The 18874-nt window shown below is 34.8% G+C and overlaps 1 protein-coding gene across 4 annotated transcripts in view; it reads left to right on the forward strand.

The window, feature by feature from the left end:
- The window catches only part of VPS13C (vacuolar protein sorting 13 homolog C), a 173226-nt gene that overhangs the window by 34330 nt on the left and 120022 nt on the right, over window positions 1-18874 (forward strand). For all 4 annotated transcript variants that reach the window (XM_081507564.1, XM_081507565.1, XM_081507566.1 and 1 more), the window contains 8 exons: window positions 1450-1509; window positions 3626-3685; window positions 4729-4809; window positions 5685-5742; window positions 8562-8689; window positions 9972-10078; window positions 12150-12321; window positions 13467-13529. In XM_081507564.1, coding sequence (XP_081363690.1) covers window positions 1450-1509; window positions 3626-3685; window positions 4729-4809; window positions 5685-5742; window positions 8562-8689; window positions 9972-10078; window positions 12150-12321; window positions 13467-13529 — 729 coding nt within the window. The remainder of the gene's footprint in view (window positions 1-1449; window positions 1510-3625; window positions 3686-4728; window positions 4810-5684; window positions 5743-8561; window positions 8690-9971; window positions 10079-12149; window positions 12322-13466; window positions 13530-18874) is intronic.

Below are 18874 nucleotides of genomic sequence, written 5' to 3' on the forward strand. Positions count from 1 at the left end.
CCCATCTGAATGCAGAGTTCCAAAGAATAGCAAGGAGAGATAAGAAAGCCTTCCTCAGCGATCAGTGCAAAGAAATAGAGGAAAACAACAGATTGGGAAAGACTAGAGATCTCTTCAAGAAAATTAGAGATATCAAAGGAACATTTCATGCAAAGATAGGCTCAATAAAGGACAGAAATGGTATGGACCTAACAGAAGCAGAAGATATTAAGAAGAGGTGGCAAGAATACACAGAAGAACTGTACAAAAAAGATCTTCACGACCCAGATATTCACGATGGTGTGATCACTCACCTAGAGCCAGACATCCTGGGATGTGAAGTCAAGTGGGCCTTAGAAAGCATCACTACGAACAAAGCTAGTGGAGGTGATGGAATTCCAGTTGAGCTATTTCAGATCCTCAAAGGTGATGCTGTGAAAGTGCTGCACTCGATAAGAAATGAGGGTAGGGGGAGTATAATTTATCATAAAGATACTCATTGTATGAGAGCAGTAATTTATGGGTAGTGCATTAGCAGCTGAGGAGTTGTGTTTTATTAAAGTTCCTTCTGAAATAGCTGCAAGTTATTTTGAGCTTGATATCTATAGGCCTAAAAAGATGAATATGGGCATGAAGGAAATGTATTTTGCCACAAACCGTGATATATCTGATATTAAAAACAAAGCTCACAAAGCTCATGCTTTACAGCTACACCAGATCATGGTTTTCCTATTTAAGAAGGGTGTATGTGACTCAAGTCCCTGATGGATGATTTAGAACATTATATGATTTTTCTTGTCTCTAGTTTCCCTGTTTTCTTTTGTGACCCAAAAAACACTAATTTTTGTACATCTCTGAGATGTAAAAAACAAAGTCATCGTACACACAATGGCACAGTTTAAGCACTGTGTATAAAACTTAGATATTGAAGATGAGAAATGGATCAGTTTAATGGCAGATTTTGGGTTAATGCATTGAGGAAATTAAATATTAAGGCTCTTGAGCATCTTCTAACAAACTGTTTTTTTAAAGTTTTATTGGAAATTAAGGGTGTAGAGAGACAGTTGACATTTCTACATGTGAAAATCTTTTAAGAATAATTTAGTGGCACTGTTTTATCTGCAACTCCTTGTTTTGTTTATCTATGGAGAACATCTTTAGTGGTATACATAAAGAGACTGTCTCTTTTAAAGTATCTGGACAAGAATTTGTTTAGTCCTAGTTAGTGAGTGTTCTCACGTCTAGTAAAAAAAAATAGTTCCACTGGGAAAGTATCATGTTAGTGTCATGCCTACAAAATATGGAAAATCTCAGCCATGTTAGTGTCTTCCTTCCCTTTCTTCTCCACAAATCCATTTGTGTTGTGTAACTTACCTGTAAATTCATTGTCCTATATTGCCTGTTGTAGAGTGTAAAATGGATTTACCCTCACTATGAGTGTATTTTAATGTCACTTTTTTCCTTTGACAGGTATCAGATCCAAAGCGGCCTCTTTCATTTGGTGTCACACTGGGAGAACTTAGTCTATTGGTAAAGTTGACCTTATTTAAAATTTCTGTGGAATCTGTAATGTTATTCTCAGGGTGAATTTCCTAAAATCAGTTATTGCTGCAAATAGCTGTTTTATTTTTGTGTGTAACCTTTCTACAGCTTTTGTAGAAATTTACAATTTGTAGTGATACTTTTATTATATTCTCTAATTATTTTGATTTATCTTTGAATTTAACAAATATAAAAATATTAAGAACAAGTGTTTTGAAAGTCTTAAAAGCTGTATCTTAAATGTGTAGTAAATTAGGGGAAGATAGATTTCCATAGAGTCAAGCTCTTTTCCACGGTATAATTTCCAAATAGCTTGTACATGTGTATCTGTTTATGTGTATGTATATGTGAGTTTATTATATTGAAATGTACATAAGATAATTTATTTTGATTAAGTATATTACAGTGCAGTTTGTTTTTTCTTTTAAGGTCCTTAGTATATAGAGTGGGTATATCCTGGTTAGACAGTTTTTTTTTTTTTTTCCAGTTATGGATAACTAAGTGGTAGGAAACATGTTTTAAAGTTAAGGACAGTGAGCAGTAAATCACACTGGGTATATTTTTGCCTTTTGATTAGTTATGTGAAGAGGGCCTTAGGAGGGGAAGAATATGAAGGAAAAAGGAAAAAGAAGTAGTCTGTTAAACAGAAAAAGGTCTTTGTTCCATGGACTCCTTAAGAATGATACATGCAGAGAAGTGGAGATATACATCAGTTGAAGATCAAAAAAAATTAACAGGTATTGGAGAAATAAAGGAAAGGGAGTCAAGGAAGCTAGTGTTTAATACACTATTTATCCTCTGCTTGTCTCCAAAATAAATTTGAAGTAGCTTTCAATAAAAAAGAAATAATACTATAATACTTTTGAAAAACCAAAATCTGTGTTCTTAAAGGTAGAGGCATAATTGTTCCAGGAAAATGAGACTAACAATATTAGTCATAAGAAAGGTTAGTATTTAATATTGAGCTTCTAGCGGACCAAATGAAAAACACAAAATAGTCATGTGACTTACTTTGCATTGACTGATAACAGGAGTACTAGGGCATAGGATGATGTATAGTTTCCTTAGTGTGGACTGTTGTTCGATCCTCTGTATCTTCCCTCAGATTTTTCATACGGTTTTCTTTGCCTCTGTTACTCTTTTCCCTTAAACTGCCTGGTGATTCTATTCAGGTTTAATATTTCCTTGAGATATTACTGTTTTTCACATTTTTTTTTTTATTACTTCACCCTTAGAATTTACTATTCCTTTTTTTTTTTAATACTCCCCTTTATATTTTATCAAAGCACCTGTGACACCTTACTGTTCTGGTTACCATGTTGGTTTCCTTCTATCCAACCTCCATTCATTGATACAATAGTACCTGTATTTTAGTGTTTTTGTGATGATTTAATTAAATAGTTTAAATAAAGTATTTGGCACATTGGCTCAGTTTCTGCTTCAACTACTACACTGACTATTATAACAACAATAATAGGAGACTCACCTCTTTCTGTATCTGTACCATTCCTTTTTTCCATCTTTTCAAATGCAAAGTAACTCTTAAATCTTAGATAATCTCCCCACCTCTGACTGGATCCCATCCTCTCCCGTGTCCTTAGGAGCCTTTCCCCGACTTCCTCTCATTCTCTTCTACCTTTTGTCCTTTCTTCCTTATTTCTGTCAATTTCCTTTTCTTTCCTAAATCTTCAACTCTTCTTCCCTGCCCACCTCTGTCTTCTAACCATTTAAACACATTTAAGTCTCTCCTTTATATTAAAATTAAAAAGCCTCTCCTTAGCCTCCTCTCGCTCCACTCAGCCACATGTAACTACTGCCTAGCTAGCTCTTTGTTTTTTTTTATTCATACCCACTCTCAGACACAGAATAGCTCAGTAATTATTTTCTGGATGAATGAACTCAATTAAATCAGAACCTCCTCAATTCTCTTTTTCACTGTTCCTTTGATTTTGTAATATATGTATGTGAAAAACAGGTAACTCACATTAGCCAGTGTTAACCAGATGTCTTGTTATTTCTAAGTTATTTTGTTACGGTTATTAGAGCACTGTTTTGTGATACATATACTTCTTTTCACAGTTATTCTTTTTTTTGTTTGTTTTAGACTGCAAACAAACACTGGACACCATGCATATTAAATGAAGCAGAAAAAATTATATACAAGGTATTAGACCAGACTTTTTAATCTAGTTATTTTCCTAAGTACAAACATTTAATGTGTTTTCTTCAAGAAACCTTGATAGAGCAGAATATACCATTGGAACGGGAGTTGAAAGTTTAGGGTTTAGTTTTGGCTCAGCTACTTACTATGTTACCTTCTAAATACCTATTCTGAGGTTTAGATTCTTCACCTAGAATATAAAGAAACTGGATAAAATTAATATTTCCCAAATTGTATTTGATGGGGCATTAGATAATTGAGATAATATTAGATTTGTTGAAAAAATATTCTCTGGTCAAGTAAGATTACTGACTAAAACAGAAAGCTGTTCATAGTTAGACAGGTATATTTTATTTTGTTTTAAACTCCAGAATTTCACAATACTTTAAATATGCTAATAAACACTTTGAATCTTCCAAAGGGATATTTTGTAGGTATCTTTCTCCACCTTTGTTGATCATAGAATCCTCTTCCTTTCACCCTTCCTTTGAAACAGCCATTTGTATTCTTTGGAGGAATCATGTCTTTCTTATTCACTGAAATACTTACAGAGTCTGTTAAATACCAAATTCTCAATAAATATTGATTATTGAATGAGTAAATCCCCTTGGGAACAGTGTTCCTGCAAGCACAATTCAGCAAATGCTAGATTAATAAGTGTTAGTCACTCAGTCATGTCCAACTCTCGGACCCTATGGCCTGTAGCCAGGCTCCTCTGTCCATGGAATTCTCCAGGCAAGAATACTGGCATGAATAGCCATTTCCTTCTCCAGGGGATCTTCCTGACCCTCAGATCGAACCCAGGTCTCCTGGGTTGCAGGCAGATTTTTTTACCATCTGAGCCACTAAGGAAGCCCAGATTAATAATAAAGTCTCTGAATAACATACATACATTTTCCTCCACTTTTGCATTATCTTCTTCCCTTTAAAAGTTCAAAATGACGATTGGATGATTTTGGAATCGTGAGCATGAGAATATTCTTTTAATATTGATATATAATTTCAATTTGTTAGTTGCCTGATCTTTTCCAATTTTTCTTTTATAGCTGATACGACTTGATAGTCTCAGTGCCTACTGGAATGTTAACTGCAGCATGTCTTACCAGGGATCAAGGGAACAGATCTTGGTAATTTCAGTTTGTCCCCTGAATAGCTGATTATACTCCTGAGATTTGTTTTACATACGAGGTCTCTAATGAGGACAAGATACTGGTCTTTTGCTTAAATTGTAACTAAGTCAGAAGTGTGCAACACAGTTTTTGGAATTGACTCTCTCTTAAAAATAGCACTTTTGTTTTTGAAGATCTTTGTGACATCTTTCACTTGACAGTGAGATGAGAATCTATACTATCAAATTAAAACTGGATTTATGGTTTTTCACACTCTCATTTTGATGGCATTCTGGTTGCATTGTGGAGTTTCATATGAGAATGATTACTTGAAGGGGATTGTAAAGAAAGATGATACCTGTCAGATTTTAAAAAATGTATCCATAGCATATGTTTTAAGCATTTACAGTGATGCATCATAGTGAGTGATTGATTCAAAACTAAGCATGCTAAGTCATGTCTTAAAGCTAAGCAGTCTTAGTCATGTTTATTTACTTAGTTGAATTTTCTGAACTGAATTAATTCCAAAATTCTGTCTTTTGTTTCTCAGAAAGATACTGTAATGGTTAATTTGCTTTTGTCTAGAAAGTGATTGAGATCCTAATTTATGAATGTGTATGTGTACACATGATATACATTTTAAGTCAGAGTGGAACAGTCTTATGTTGTTTCTAGATATTTAGAATTTATAAAAATTATCTACTGAAGTAATATTCTAAAGAAATATATCTGTAAATAGTGCTCAGTGTGTTTTTCTCATGGACTAATAATTACAAAGTTGGGAATAAAGATATTGATTTAGAACCAAATTTTATGTGCGTGTGTGTGTCAGGGGTGCTGAGAATGTATGCATTTTCTTTTTCATTCTCATATCATTCAAATTTTTTATTTAGGATCAGCTGAAAAGTGAAATTCTTACAAGTAACAATATACCCCCAAACCATCAATACAGTAAGTAATGGTAAAAGTTTATTTTATGTTATAGGAAACATGGAATTAAATACTTTATTTTAATATACTTTTTTTGATAAAGTTATTTTGACAAAGAGAAAGTATTAATTTTATATGTTAGTGTCATGATACAGCGTATTTGGTATATATTTTAGTATTTAGAAATAGATTGTAACACTTACACCCCTGGAGAGTGAGTGAGAAGGGCACTGTGGCCATAGTTCACTCCCAGCAGCTAACCCCCTTGACCTCCTTGTTTTTTTCCTATCTTGTTATCATCTACTTTGTTTTAGGAATTAGATTTTCTTTTCTTTTCTTTGTTTAATAATGAAATCTCTGAGGTCTTGATATTCAGGTTACCTTGAACATGTCAGTATTGTAGTGTTAAGACAAACTACTCCAGAGATTTTTAAAAAATGAAGTATAGATGATTATAGTATAGCCTCCCAGGTTGCACAGTGGTAAAAAATCTGCCTGCCAATGCAAGAGATGCAGGAGTTGCAGGTTCGATCCCTGGATCAGGAAGATCCCTTGGAGCAGGAAATGGCAACCCCCTCCAGTGTTCTTGCCTGGAAAATTCCGTGGACGGAGTGGTGGGCTACAGTCCATGGAATTGCAAAGAGCTGGCATGACTGAGCATGCATGCATGTATGCACATAGTTGATTTATAGTATTATGTTAGTTTCAGGTATACAAAGTACAGATAATGTGTTTTTACAGAGTATACTCCATTATGGATTATTATAAGATATTGGGTCTAATTCCCTGTGCTATACAGTAAATCCTTATTGCTTATCTGTTTTATGTGTTGTAGGTTGTACATGTTAATCACACACCCTAATTTGTCCTTTCTCCTCTTTGGTAGCCACAAGTTTATTTTCTGCATCTGTGAGTCTGTGTCTGTTTTGCATATTCAGTCATTTGTGTTATTTTTTAGATTCCGTATATAAATAATATCATATAATATTTGTCTTTGTCTTATTTCACTAAGCATAATATTCTCTAAGTTCATCCATATTGCTACATATGGCAGTATTTCATTCTTTTTTATGGCTGAGTAATATTCCATTGTATATGCGTACCATATTTTAATCCATTCCTCTCTTGATGGGCATTTGGGTAGCCGGAATGTCTTGGCTGTTGTAAATAGTGCTGCTCTGAACATTGGAATGCATGTGTCTTTTCAAATTAGTGTTTTTATTTTTTTAGGATATATATACCCAGAAGTGGAATTGCTGGGTCATACGGTAGTTCTATTTTTAGTTTTTTGCGGAACCTCCATACTGTTTTCAGTAGTGACTGCACCAGTTTACATTTCCCACTGACAATGCACAGGGGTTCCCTTTTCTTCACATTCTCTCCTAGCATTTTTTATTTGTAAACTTTTTGATGGTAGCCATTCGGACAGATGTGGGGCTAAACTCACTGTTGTTTTGATTTGAATTTCTCCAGAGATCTTATCTGTTTCTTGGCAGCCTCACCTTTATTTATTTTTAAGTAGATCTCTAACAAAGCTGCCTATATATTATTTATCCCATTCATTTTCTCTGCTATTCTTTTGTATATATTTAGTGTACCTCTTTATATTTCTTCTCAGTTTTTATGCCCATGTTCTTCTTATATACCATACTACTCTGGTTCACTGTTGTTTTCTTTTTGTTCTTTTATAGCTAACTGCCTTTATATGGAGAGTTGGCACTTTCTCTTTATGTCCACAAGCATGTCTATTTAATGATGGCAAAGCTTTCAGATGCTGTTAGTTTGTGAGAGCATTTAGTTTCATTCATGAAAGAACTTGTTCAGAAAAATCTGCAACTTTATTCTTGGGCATGTTTTAATTATAAATAACCTCTAAATAAGTTAAAAAATTTTATACAATCTTATGCATATTATAAATACTATATCACAATTTATATAATTTTAATACTATTCACAATTATAATTTATTACATTACTTTGCTCTGTCATATTCCCTGATACTCTTTTTTATACTACTTCATAACTTCAAGAATATTGTCTTCGAGTCTAAAACTATATATGTAATAATCATTTTGAAAATTATTAAGTAGTAGGCAGTTTTTTTCTGGGTAATATAAATTTCATTCATGATTCTGTTCCTAAATTCTAACTATGATTAAACAAGATGAAAATTAATCAAGTTTTATTTCCTATCTTGTATTAGTATTTTTTGTGGGGGCATCTCAAACAATAATGATTATTTTTTAAAAATTTTTATTGGAGTATAGCTGATTTACAATGTTTTGTTAGTTTCATGTGTACAGCAAAGTGAATCAGTTATATATATATATATATCCACTTTTTTTAGATTCTTTTCCCATATAAGCCATTGTGGAGTATTGAGCAGAGTTCCCTGTGCTGTACAGTAGGTCCTTATTAGTTATGTTTTATATAGTCTCAATCTCTGAATTTATCCATACCCCTGTATTAGTATTTTTAGTTAATAATAAAATCATGAAATATCTTGCAGCAAGGAAGAAAAACATAGTTTTACACAGACTGTAAATCATCAAGATTAGATTATGTATGTTTGTGCATTTCTTACTTAGAAGCATAGAACACCATCTTCCTCCTTGGAGATTCCACTTTTACCGCTGAGTTTGGGAATTCTTATTATGTAGATAAATAGATGCTTAAATAGTTTTTGGTGGTGATATTTTTTTTTTTACATTTAAAAAAATATATTTTTGATCATTTTTTTTTTTTTTACTTTCAGGGTAGCAGTGTTCTCATTAATTATTTACAGTTGTTCATAGGTGAGGGCATATAAACCCATCTTATGTCTTCCCATGTTGTGTAAGTCTTCCAGCCAATATCAGCCTCTGCAAAACTCTACATGAATCCTTGTGCAGAAACAGAGCTCAAGACACCTAAACTTGATTGGAACATAGAAGTGCAAAATATTGCTATTGAACTGACCAAACCTCAGGTAAGATTCATTTAAATACTTACAGCTTTGACTAGCCTTGAATCTCAACAGCTTTTGTCCTCTGTGACTATTCCTTCTTCACTGCTCTGGTGGTTCTTTTGGGTTGTTGTTGTTGAGTTTGGACTCCTAAAAATAGATTATATATATATTTGTAAACGAAAATAAATACCAAATATAAGAAATAGTTTTCTTTCATTTTTTCTGATTTTCACCTTATTGGTGGAGAATCCTACCAAATTATAGTACATGACATGATTCCATTTAATTCTCAGTTCTTGATGGAAGGTTTTAATGGTTTTATTTTCCTTCTTCAGATTTTAATAGCAAACACTCTTACATTAAACATTGCTTACTTAATTTTTAGAACAACTGTGTTGGCAATTTTTTTCCCTTTACTTGTTTCTCAAGTTTGGTTATATGCCTAAGGAGTTTCAATAACTAATCTGGAGAACTGGAAGTGAAAGGAGGATGAGGGGTTTATAGTAATTTGAACTTTTAGCCCAGTGCAGTCCAGTACACATATAATGCAAGTCGTGTGTGTAATTTTAAATTTTCTAGTAACTGCATTAGTAAAGTAAGAAAAGAGGAAATTAATTACTAAAATTAATAACATTTTATTTAACTTAACGTACCCAAAATATTATCATTTCAACATGTAATCAAAATTGTTACAATATTTTATATCCTTATATTTTTTCTCATGTCTTCAAATACAGATAGTTCGTGCTATCCACATGTTAAGTACTGGTAGCTCTTAGGTTAGACCTCCCCTTTCTTTATCTTCTCATTGTGTGTGTGTGTGTGTGTATGTGTGTTTTCCTGCATTTGAGCTGTTTTGTATTGGTAGTTAAATAATTTTATCTTGCTTTAGTTATGCAATAATTTCCTGGAACAGTTTGAAAACTTAGCTTATAGGTTGCCTCTGCTTCAAATGATGGTCCAGAGGAAAATATATTTAGTTTTAGCACTAAGCGGGTTTCATGTCTGTAGTTACAGATACCGTATTTCATTGGTTCTATGGTTTACATTTATTTCACACTTTGATATATTTGAAAATAGGATGTATATTATTATTGGTGGTATGACGTTTAATCGGCAGTGCTTAATATTATCTTACAGTTGGTGGTTTCTTAAATTTGATGAAATACATGATTGAATTACCAAGCAACTATGGTATTCATTGTTCAGATAATTTGAAGTCTCACTAGGCAGAAAATATAATAAAATTTGGTGTTTATCCATGTTGTGATGTAATAGATGTAACTTGGTTTTGTTTTAATAGTACTTAAGTATGATCGACCTTTTGGAATCAGTGGATTACATGGTTAGAAATGCTCCTTACAGAAAATATAAGCCTTATTTACCACTTCATACCAATGGTCGACAATGGTAAGTTAGAATTTTTAAAAAATATTTTATGTAATCATATGATTAGGAACTCTCAGAGCTAACAGACCTTTAAAGACATGTTACGAAGCCACTTTTTTTAATAGACATTAGAGGGATATCTTTTATATTATGTCCTTGTTACTTTTTTTTAATAAACACATTCTCTTGTACTCTTGCTCTTGATTAAATTCTTAATTTAGCATTCAAGAATTTCAACATTTTTTTGATCATATTGCCCTTCAGTCATGCATATGAACTCAGTGTCACAAATATATTGCTGCTACTGCTGCTAAGTCACTTCAGTCGTGTCCAACTTTGTGCGACCCCATAGACGGCAGCCCACCAGTCTCCCCCGTCCCTGGGATTCTCCAGACGAGAACACTGGAGTGGGTTGCCATTTCCTTCTCCAATGCATGAAAGTGGAAAGTGAAAGTGAAGTCGCTCAGTCGTGTCTGACTCTTCACGACCCCATGGACTGCAGCCTACCAGGCTCCTCCGTCCATGGGATTTTCCAAGCAAGAGTACTGAAGTGGGGTGCCATTGCCTTCTCCTCAAATATATTGGGATAAATTCTCCAAGCCAGGCTTCAGCAATACGTGAACCGTGAACTTCCAGATGTGCAAACTGGTTTTAGAAAAGGCAGAGGAACCAGAGATCAAATTGCCAATATCCGCTGGATCATCAAAAAAGAAAGAGAGTTCCAGAAAAACATCTATTTCTGCTTTATTGACTATGCCAAAGCCTTTGACTGTGTGGATCACAATAAACTGTGGAAAATTCTGAAAGAGATGGGAATACCAGACCATCTGACCTGTCTCTTGAGAAACCTGTTTGCAGGTCAGGAAGCAACAGTTAGAACTGGACATGGAACAACAGACTGGTTCCAAATAGGAAAAGGAGTCCGTCAAGGCTGTATATTGTCACCCTGCTTATTTAACTTATATGTAGAGTACATCATGAGAAACGCTGGGCTGGAAGAAACACAAGCTAGAATCAAGATTGCTGGGAGAAATATCAATAACCTCAGATATGCGGATGACACCACCCTTATGGCAGAAAGTGAAGAAGAGCTAAAGAGCCTCTTGATGAAGGTGAAGGAGGAGAGTGAAAAAGTTGGCTTAAAGCTCAACGTTCAGAAAACTAAGATCATGGCATCTGGTCCCATCACTCCATGGGAAATAGATGGGGAAACAGTGGAAACAGTGTCAGACTTTACTTTTTTGGGCTCCAGAATCACTGCTGATGGTGACTGCAGCCATGAAATTAAAAGACGCTTACTCCTTGGAAGGAAGGTTATGGCCAACCTAGATAGCATGTTTAAAAGCAGAGACATTACTTTGCCAACAAAAGTCCGTCTAGTCAAGACTATGGTTTTTTCAGTGGTCATGTATGGATGTGAGAGTTGGACAGTGAAGAAAGCTGAGCACCGCAGAATTGATGCTTTTGAAGTGTGGTGTTGGAGAAGACTCTTGAGAGTCCCTTGGACTGCAAGGAGATCCAATCAATCCATCCTAAAAGAGATCAATCCTGGGTGTTCATTGGAAGGTCTGATGTTGAAGCTGAAACTCCAATACTTTGGCCACCTCATGCGAAGGGTTGACTCATTGGAAAAGACCCTAATGCTGGGTAGGATTGGGGGCGGGAGGAGAAGGGGACGACAGAGGATGAGATGGTTGGATGGCATCACCGACTCGATGAACATGGGTTTGGGTAGACTCCGGGAGTTGGTGATGGACAGGGAGGCCTGGCGTGCTGCAATTCATGAGTTCGCAGAGAGTCGGACACGACTGAGCGACTGAACTGAACTGATTAATTTCATACAGCATGTCATTTTGTGTCTTTATTATTTTGCTTTGACATACTCTCTTCCTAGAATGGTTTGCTTATTTCATAATGTATTTGAGTCAGAGAATTGAAGTATTGGGGAACTGAAATGTTATGGTGAACCTTTGTAAGAATACAGTTAATAAGAACAAAAAAAGTAACAGTGTAGCTGTAAAATGTCAGTGCTATTTTTGTGCTTTTTTAAACCTTCGTATTCCAGTGTGCATTAACAAAATTTGATTTGCAGGTGGAAATATGCAATCCATTCTGTTCTTGAAGTTCATATAAGAAGGTATACACGGATGTGGTCATGGAGTAACATAAAAAAACACAGGCAATTGCTCAAGAGTTACAAAAGTGCCTATAAAAATAAGCTAACCCAGACTAAAGTCTCAGAAGAAATACAGAAACAAATTCAGGTATATCTTGCATGTATTGGGAAGCTGTTATTTGTTAAATCATCCTTAAGTATTAATTCTTCTAGATATAAATTAAAAGACAATTTTAGGAGGAACAATACTGAGTTCTTTTTGAGAGAACTGTGTGGAAAATGCAAAGTGTTTTTACCTGTTTTTTCCCTTTAAAAATACCTTCCTAATATCAGCCTACTATAAACTATTTGGAGAAATGTGTTTAGTTTTTATAATAATAATATTTAGAAAATCAGTATCAGAGCTGTTTAAATACATAATTATTATTAGCTAAATATGTATTGTTTGTTTTGTTAGTGACTTTTTTTGAAAGAGTTCAAAGTATTTGTAAAAAAAATAGTTCTTATTCCTTAAGATAGGAGACTTATTTACCCTCTTTTCAAATACATAAAAACACTGTACTAAATATATAATTTGCTGAATATCATCTGGTCTTGATTATATCACTATTTTTGCCACAAATTCATAATGTTAAGAATTAATTGTTATCCTGAAATATATGACAGTCACTAGTATTATATATTAGAAAAAGCATCAATTTTCTTAACATTTTAGATCTGTTATTCTCATGTATAAAATGGAGATAGTATGTATCTTACACTGTTGTGGGAATTGCATGAAATAACAGATGGAACATCTGACAAAGAGGTCACCCAGTACATGTTAGATTCCCCTTACATAAATTCCCCAAGTCAGTTTTTCCTTTAGCATACTTGATTTGAAGAATTTTACATTCTTAAATTTTGTATTTTATTAAGGTGCCTTTAGTATAATGATTGTAAAATAACATGGAGAAGAGGGAGTCCAAAGTAACAACCATAAGGCTAGTACCTGAAACAGGTCCCCTTCTTAAATATTTTTGTTTCCATTTGCATATATGGCTGTCTCTGTATTGTGGTTTTATTAAAATTCTTACTTTCATATTTAACCAGGATTTACTTTTTCGCAAAACTGTTCTCACATTGCAAAATGTGAAAATGTAAAAGTCAAATATCTGTTCAAATTTATACTTACACTTTCATTAGATCACAAATACTGTTTGTTCATAGACTGGAATAAGCCTAGAAATGTAGATGAAAAAAATTTATTTAATGACCATTTTCTTTGTTTACAAGTGTCCCTTTGTTTTATAGGACTTGGAGAAGACACTAGATGTTTTTAACATAATTTTAGCAAGGCAACAAGCACAAGTTGAGGTAATCATTTTTATTAGCTGATTTTATGTTTTAAATGGGTTAATATTACTCCTTTAAACCTGGAATCAAGAATTTAAGTTGCATAGAGAGTTGTTTAGATTTACTGAAATGAGAATAAAGGTTGAATTTTCATGGCTCAGTCTCAAGAAAAAATAAAATTGGAATATTGGGGAAAAAAACCTCAGTAGTATGAAGGGGAAAAATTTCTAATTTTATAACAAAATTTTTGCTAATCCCCCAAAAGAAAGTAAGCAAAAGTCAAACATAGTCCTAGCAACACAGAATGCTGGTGTTAACATTTTCGTATGTAGGCTTCCAGTTTTTCTCTTACGCATATGTACCTAGTTACTTATGCTTTATAGCCCCTATTTCTTTCCCTTTATTTCCTCTTCCTTCCCTTCCTTCACCTATCTTCTTTTTCCCCTCCTTCTCTCTTCTTCTCTTCCTTCCTTCCTTTTTTCTAAAATTGGACTCAGTCTCTGTAATTTTTCAGTATTTACTATCTCTTTGTAGAATAATTACTGACTTATTTACTTGGTAACTTCTCCTCATTGTTCCTTGTCATTTCTATTATTCTGTAAGATAACTTTTTTGGTAATTAAGAGGTAGTTGTGGAGATTGTGATGAACATGTACACACTACTGTATTTAAAATGGATCACCAATAAGGACCTATTGTATAGCAGATGGAATTCTGCTCAATGTTATGTAGCAGCCTGGATGCGAGGAAAGTTTGGGGGAGAATGTGTACATATGTATGTATGGCTGAGTCCCTTGCTGTTCACCTGAAACTGTCACAACACTCCTCATCGGCTTTGTTGTGTTCGGTTGCCCAGTCATGTCTGACTCTTTGCGACCCCATGTATTGCAGCATACGAGGGCTCCCTTTCCCCCACCACCTCCCAGAGTTTGCCCAGTCCATGTCTAATTTTCACTGGTGATGCCATCCAACCATCTCACCCTCTGTCACCGCCTTCTCCTCCTGCCTTCAATCTTTCCCAGCATCAGGGGCTTTTCCAGTGAGCTGGCTCTTCTAAGGTGCATTTCAGCAAAGCACTGAAGAACATGAGGGAGTCAACCAGAAAGATACCTGAGGAAAAAGTATACCAGGCAGAAGTAGTAGGGCAAGCTGAAAGGTTTTGGGCTGGGAGCACATGGACTCATTCAGGGGAACTAAGTAGAGTGGTGAAAGAGAGGAGACACTGGTGGCTGTGGTTGATGAGGTCAGAGAAGTAAGGTGGTAGAGGAGTGGGAGAGGTGCTTGTCAGTGTTGGGGAGGATGTCAGAGTGTGTAAAGTGGTACAAGCAGTTGTGTGGATTTGGGCTTATATTCTGAGTTGAGGAGCCATTTTGAGAACAGAATGGTACAGTCCAATGTAGGTTTTTAAACGTTACTCTGTCTGCTCCTTTGAAAACAAAAGCCCATAGAGGGACAACAAGGGTGAAAACAGGGAGGACAATTAGGATGCTATTGAAATATTTGAGGTGATAGATAATAGAAGCTTGGCTGAGAATGGTGGCAGTGGAGATGATGAGAAAGGCTCAAATTCTGGAAATATTTTGAAGATATTTCCCATCTGATTAAATATGGATTTTATGAAAGAGAAGTTGGAAGTGACTATAGGGTTTTGGCTTGGAGCAGTTTGGAAGGATGGAGTTACCATGAAATGGGATGGGGAAGACTGGATGGAACATGCTTGGGTGAGATGGGAGAAGATCAGGAGTTCTTTCTGGGACTGATAGTTTAAGCTATCGTACATTAGCTTGGAAATGGGGAGTATGCAGTTGGATGCGTGAATGTGGAGTTTGGAAGAGAGGTCTGCGCTGGATATATATACACATTTAGAAGGGGTCAGCACATAGATGTTATTTAAAAAGCCATGGCGTTGGATGAGATCACCTCACCTAAGAAGGTAGAGTACCTGGAGCTTAGAGTACGTGGAGTCCAAAGATCCAAAGTATTTGTATTGTTTATAGGTGAGAGAAGTGAGAGCCATGGTTACCATGGAGGAGTTGCCAGAGAGGTAGGCTGAAAGCTCTATGACTGTAATAACCTCAAAGTCAAGTGAAGAAAGGATGTCAGGGAATAGGGAGTGATCAGCTGTGACAGATGCATCTCATTAGTCAACTGAAATGAGGACTGAGGATTTGTCAAATTTGGGATGTTTCAACCATTATTTCTTCAAATAATTTTTTAGTTCCTATTTCTTCCTTCTTTCCTTCTTGGTCTCCAAATTTCAAATGTGTATATGTATATATATATATATATATATATAATATACACACATACACATATATATATTTATATGTATATGTGTATATACACAACACAAACATGTATGTGACCACAGGTTCTTGAGATCTTGTTCATTTTTTTCCTTTAATCTTTTTTTCCTCTCTGTTCTTCTGATTGGATAGTTTCTCAATCTGTTTTCAAGCTTACTTTTCCCTCTGTCATTTCCATTTTACTATTGAACCCATCTTCATTTTTTTATTTCAGATATTCTATCTTCTAGGTCTAGAATTCTTATTGAATTTCTTTTTATAGTTTCCATTTCTCTACTGAAAATTTCAGTCTTTTTAGTAATTTCTAATGTATTTCTGTTTATCTTGTGTAACATGGATACAGTGACTCTCTGATAGTTTAAACGTCTTGATTATGTGACTGTTGGCATCTGTAGACTTTTTCCCTTGAAAAATGGTCACATTTTTCTGTTTTTCTTCGTCTGTTTTGTTTTTGTATGTCAAGTAATTTTGGATTGTATTCTGGATGATGTGATTATTATACTATGTGCCCTTTGGAAAATGTTTGATGTTTTGTTTTAACACACAGTCTGGTTTGGTTTTGATTTTAAGTTGTGTTTTGCCTTCTGTGGTTAGTGGTTGGAATCTCAGTTCAGTTCTTTCAGCCATTGGTGTGATGGTTTGAGTCTGTTTTGCTCATGAGTAATACAGCAGTTTGAGACTCATGCAGATGTTAGACTACAGTCCATGGGGTTGCTAAGAGTCGGACGACTGAGCGACTTCACTTTCACTTTTCCCTTTCATGCACTGGAGAAGGAAACGGCAACCCACTCCAGCATTCTTGCCTGGAGAATCCCAGGGACGGCGGAGCCTGGTGGGCTGCCATCTATAGGGTCGCACAGAGTTGGACACGACTGAAGCGACTTAGCAGCAGCAGCAGATGATTTATATCCTGCTTCAGGTTTCTAAACTTTTGCTGCTTTCATTTAGATCAGTTTCATACTGAACTGAAAGTTCGTCATTGGATTTAGCCATAAAGAAATCATTTAAAGAGGAAATTTTATAGGATATTATAGGTAGAAATTTGATAGTGATGAGAGAAAGTAGAAGATGAGGAATTGGAGAGAGTAAGCACAGGCAGTCCTGATACTTCATTGTAAGTTGAAAACAAGATAAAGGGTGGCAACTGGTGGGCACTGTGGAATCAAGGAAAGGTTTTCTAAGTTACTTTTGTGCCTCAGACGGTAAAGAAACTGTCTGCAGTGCAGGAGACCTGGGTTCAATCCCTGGGTAGGGAAGATCCCCTAAAGAAGGGAATGGCAACCCACTCCAGTATTCTTGCCTAGAGAATGCCATGGACAGAGGAGCCTGATGAGCTACAGTCTATGGGATTGCAAAGAGTCGGACCTGACTGAATGACTAACACTTCTGTTTCTTTTTAAAAAAAATCTTGTGTTTTGTTTTATATAGTATTCCATAGAATTGTTTATCCAACATAATTTTGAATAACTGACTAGTATTCCATTCTGTTCGTGTACTAGAATTTGCTTTGCAACTTCCTCCCGGTTATATTTAATTATAAATGACACTACAGTGAGTAGCCTTGTCATTACATTTTCTGAAGCATTTCTTATTTTTTGAAGGACAAATTTCCCAAGGTGGGTCAGAGAGTGTCTGAGTATTGTGAAAGGTATTTGATACTGCTGTGGATTGTTCCTATGAATCAGAGGAGTAGTTTTCCAGAAGAAACAGTTAATTCCAATCCTCCTTAAATTAAGTAGCTTCAATTTAATTGAATATTGTTAATAACACTTACCAGTTGCTTGAAAATTGAAGGAAGAAGATGAATTATTAGTTGTTGTAGCTAAAGAAGTGCGGGATGTAGATGAAGAGATGACAGTTACATTCATCACATTTATCCAAAATTGATGCTTTTTCATTATAATCGAAAATCTATGGGGCCAGAGAGTTTAGAATGTAGGCTGAGGATTGGCTGAAGTTATTTACCTTGGCCGCTTAGCTAGATAAGGAAGGGAAGTGAAGGCAACCGAGGTGGTATTTAGGAAAAAGTGAAAGGGATCTGTATCCCTCTTCATACTAGGTTTTATACACATTGTAAAAGTTCTTTTTGGTCTCATGTAGATATATTTTACTGTGAAAAATAAAAATGCATACTAATCTATGCTAGGAGAACAAAGAAGTTAAATATTATTTCATACAGAATATAGACCAGCCAGCTATATATATATTTTTTTACCCATTACATTTCTGACTCTTGAAGATGGATTAAGCTTGACAAAAGATAGTTACAGCTGAGATATAACTGAGACCATCAGTGATTTTGTGGACAGATATAGACCTGTTTCCTTATATAATATCTACTTATCAAAGATTGCTTAGTTTAAATTAAGTTGTTAATCAAACTATTCTCTTTACTATATAATTCAGCTCTTTAACTTCTCTTTTGGATTATTTCACTTTTTGGTATACACTGAAGCTTGCAGTATGTTACCAATTCACTACCAATTTAAAATATTTTAAATTTAAAGTGGGAAAATTATTTACTTATTCAGGGAATGAGAAGATAGAGTCTAAATTACTTAACTCTTTTATTCTTTTTATCCTTTAGTTTTCCACTTGAGTTATTCATCTGTATTTTACTAAAAAGGGGTGAAGACAAGGAGCAGCAGATAAGCCAGGATTTGTTGAGAAAGAGGATGAAATGAGATTTGAGCACTTTCTAATTTTATTTATATTCTGTCCCCAAACTGTGTTCTTAGTTAGCAAGTCAACAGTGTGTATGAATTATGAAATAGGATTGTTAAATTTTATTTTTGAGAGTGGGAGTATCTTCCTTTCAGGGAACTTTTCATTTTAAAAACCTGCTGTCCTCTTGACTTCTTACCTTATAAATTTAGAAGACACATTGCTCAGAAGAATTTTACTTGAAACCTTATCTGAATCACTCACAAAATGCAACTTCATCAGAAAGCTGTCAGTATGTGTGGAAAGTAATTAATAGTGAGACTGTATTACCAGATAATGCTGAGAATCAGTTCAGAAGGAACTAGCTGTATTGACTGTTTTTAACTTAATGTAGTG

Source organism: Giraffa tippelskirchi, chromosome 7, assembly GCF_054371585.1.
Source record: "Giraffa tippelskirchi isolate mGirTip1 chromosome 7, T2T-mGirTip1v1.2.pri, whole genome shotgun sequence".
NCBI classification, from domain to species: Eukaryota; Metazoa; Chordata; class Mammalia; order Artiodactyla; family Giraffidae; genus Giraffa; species Giraffa tippelskirchi.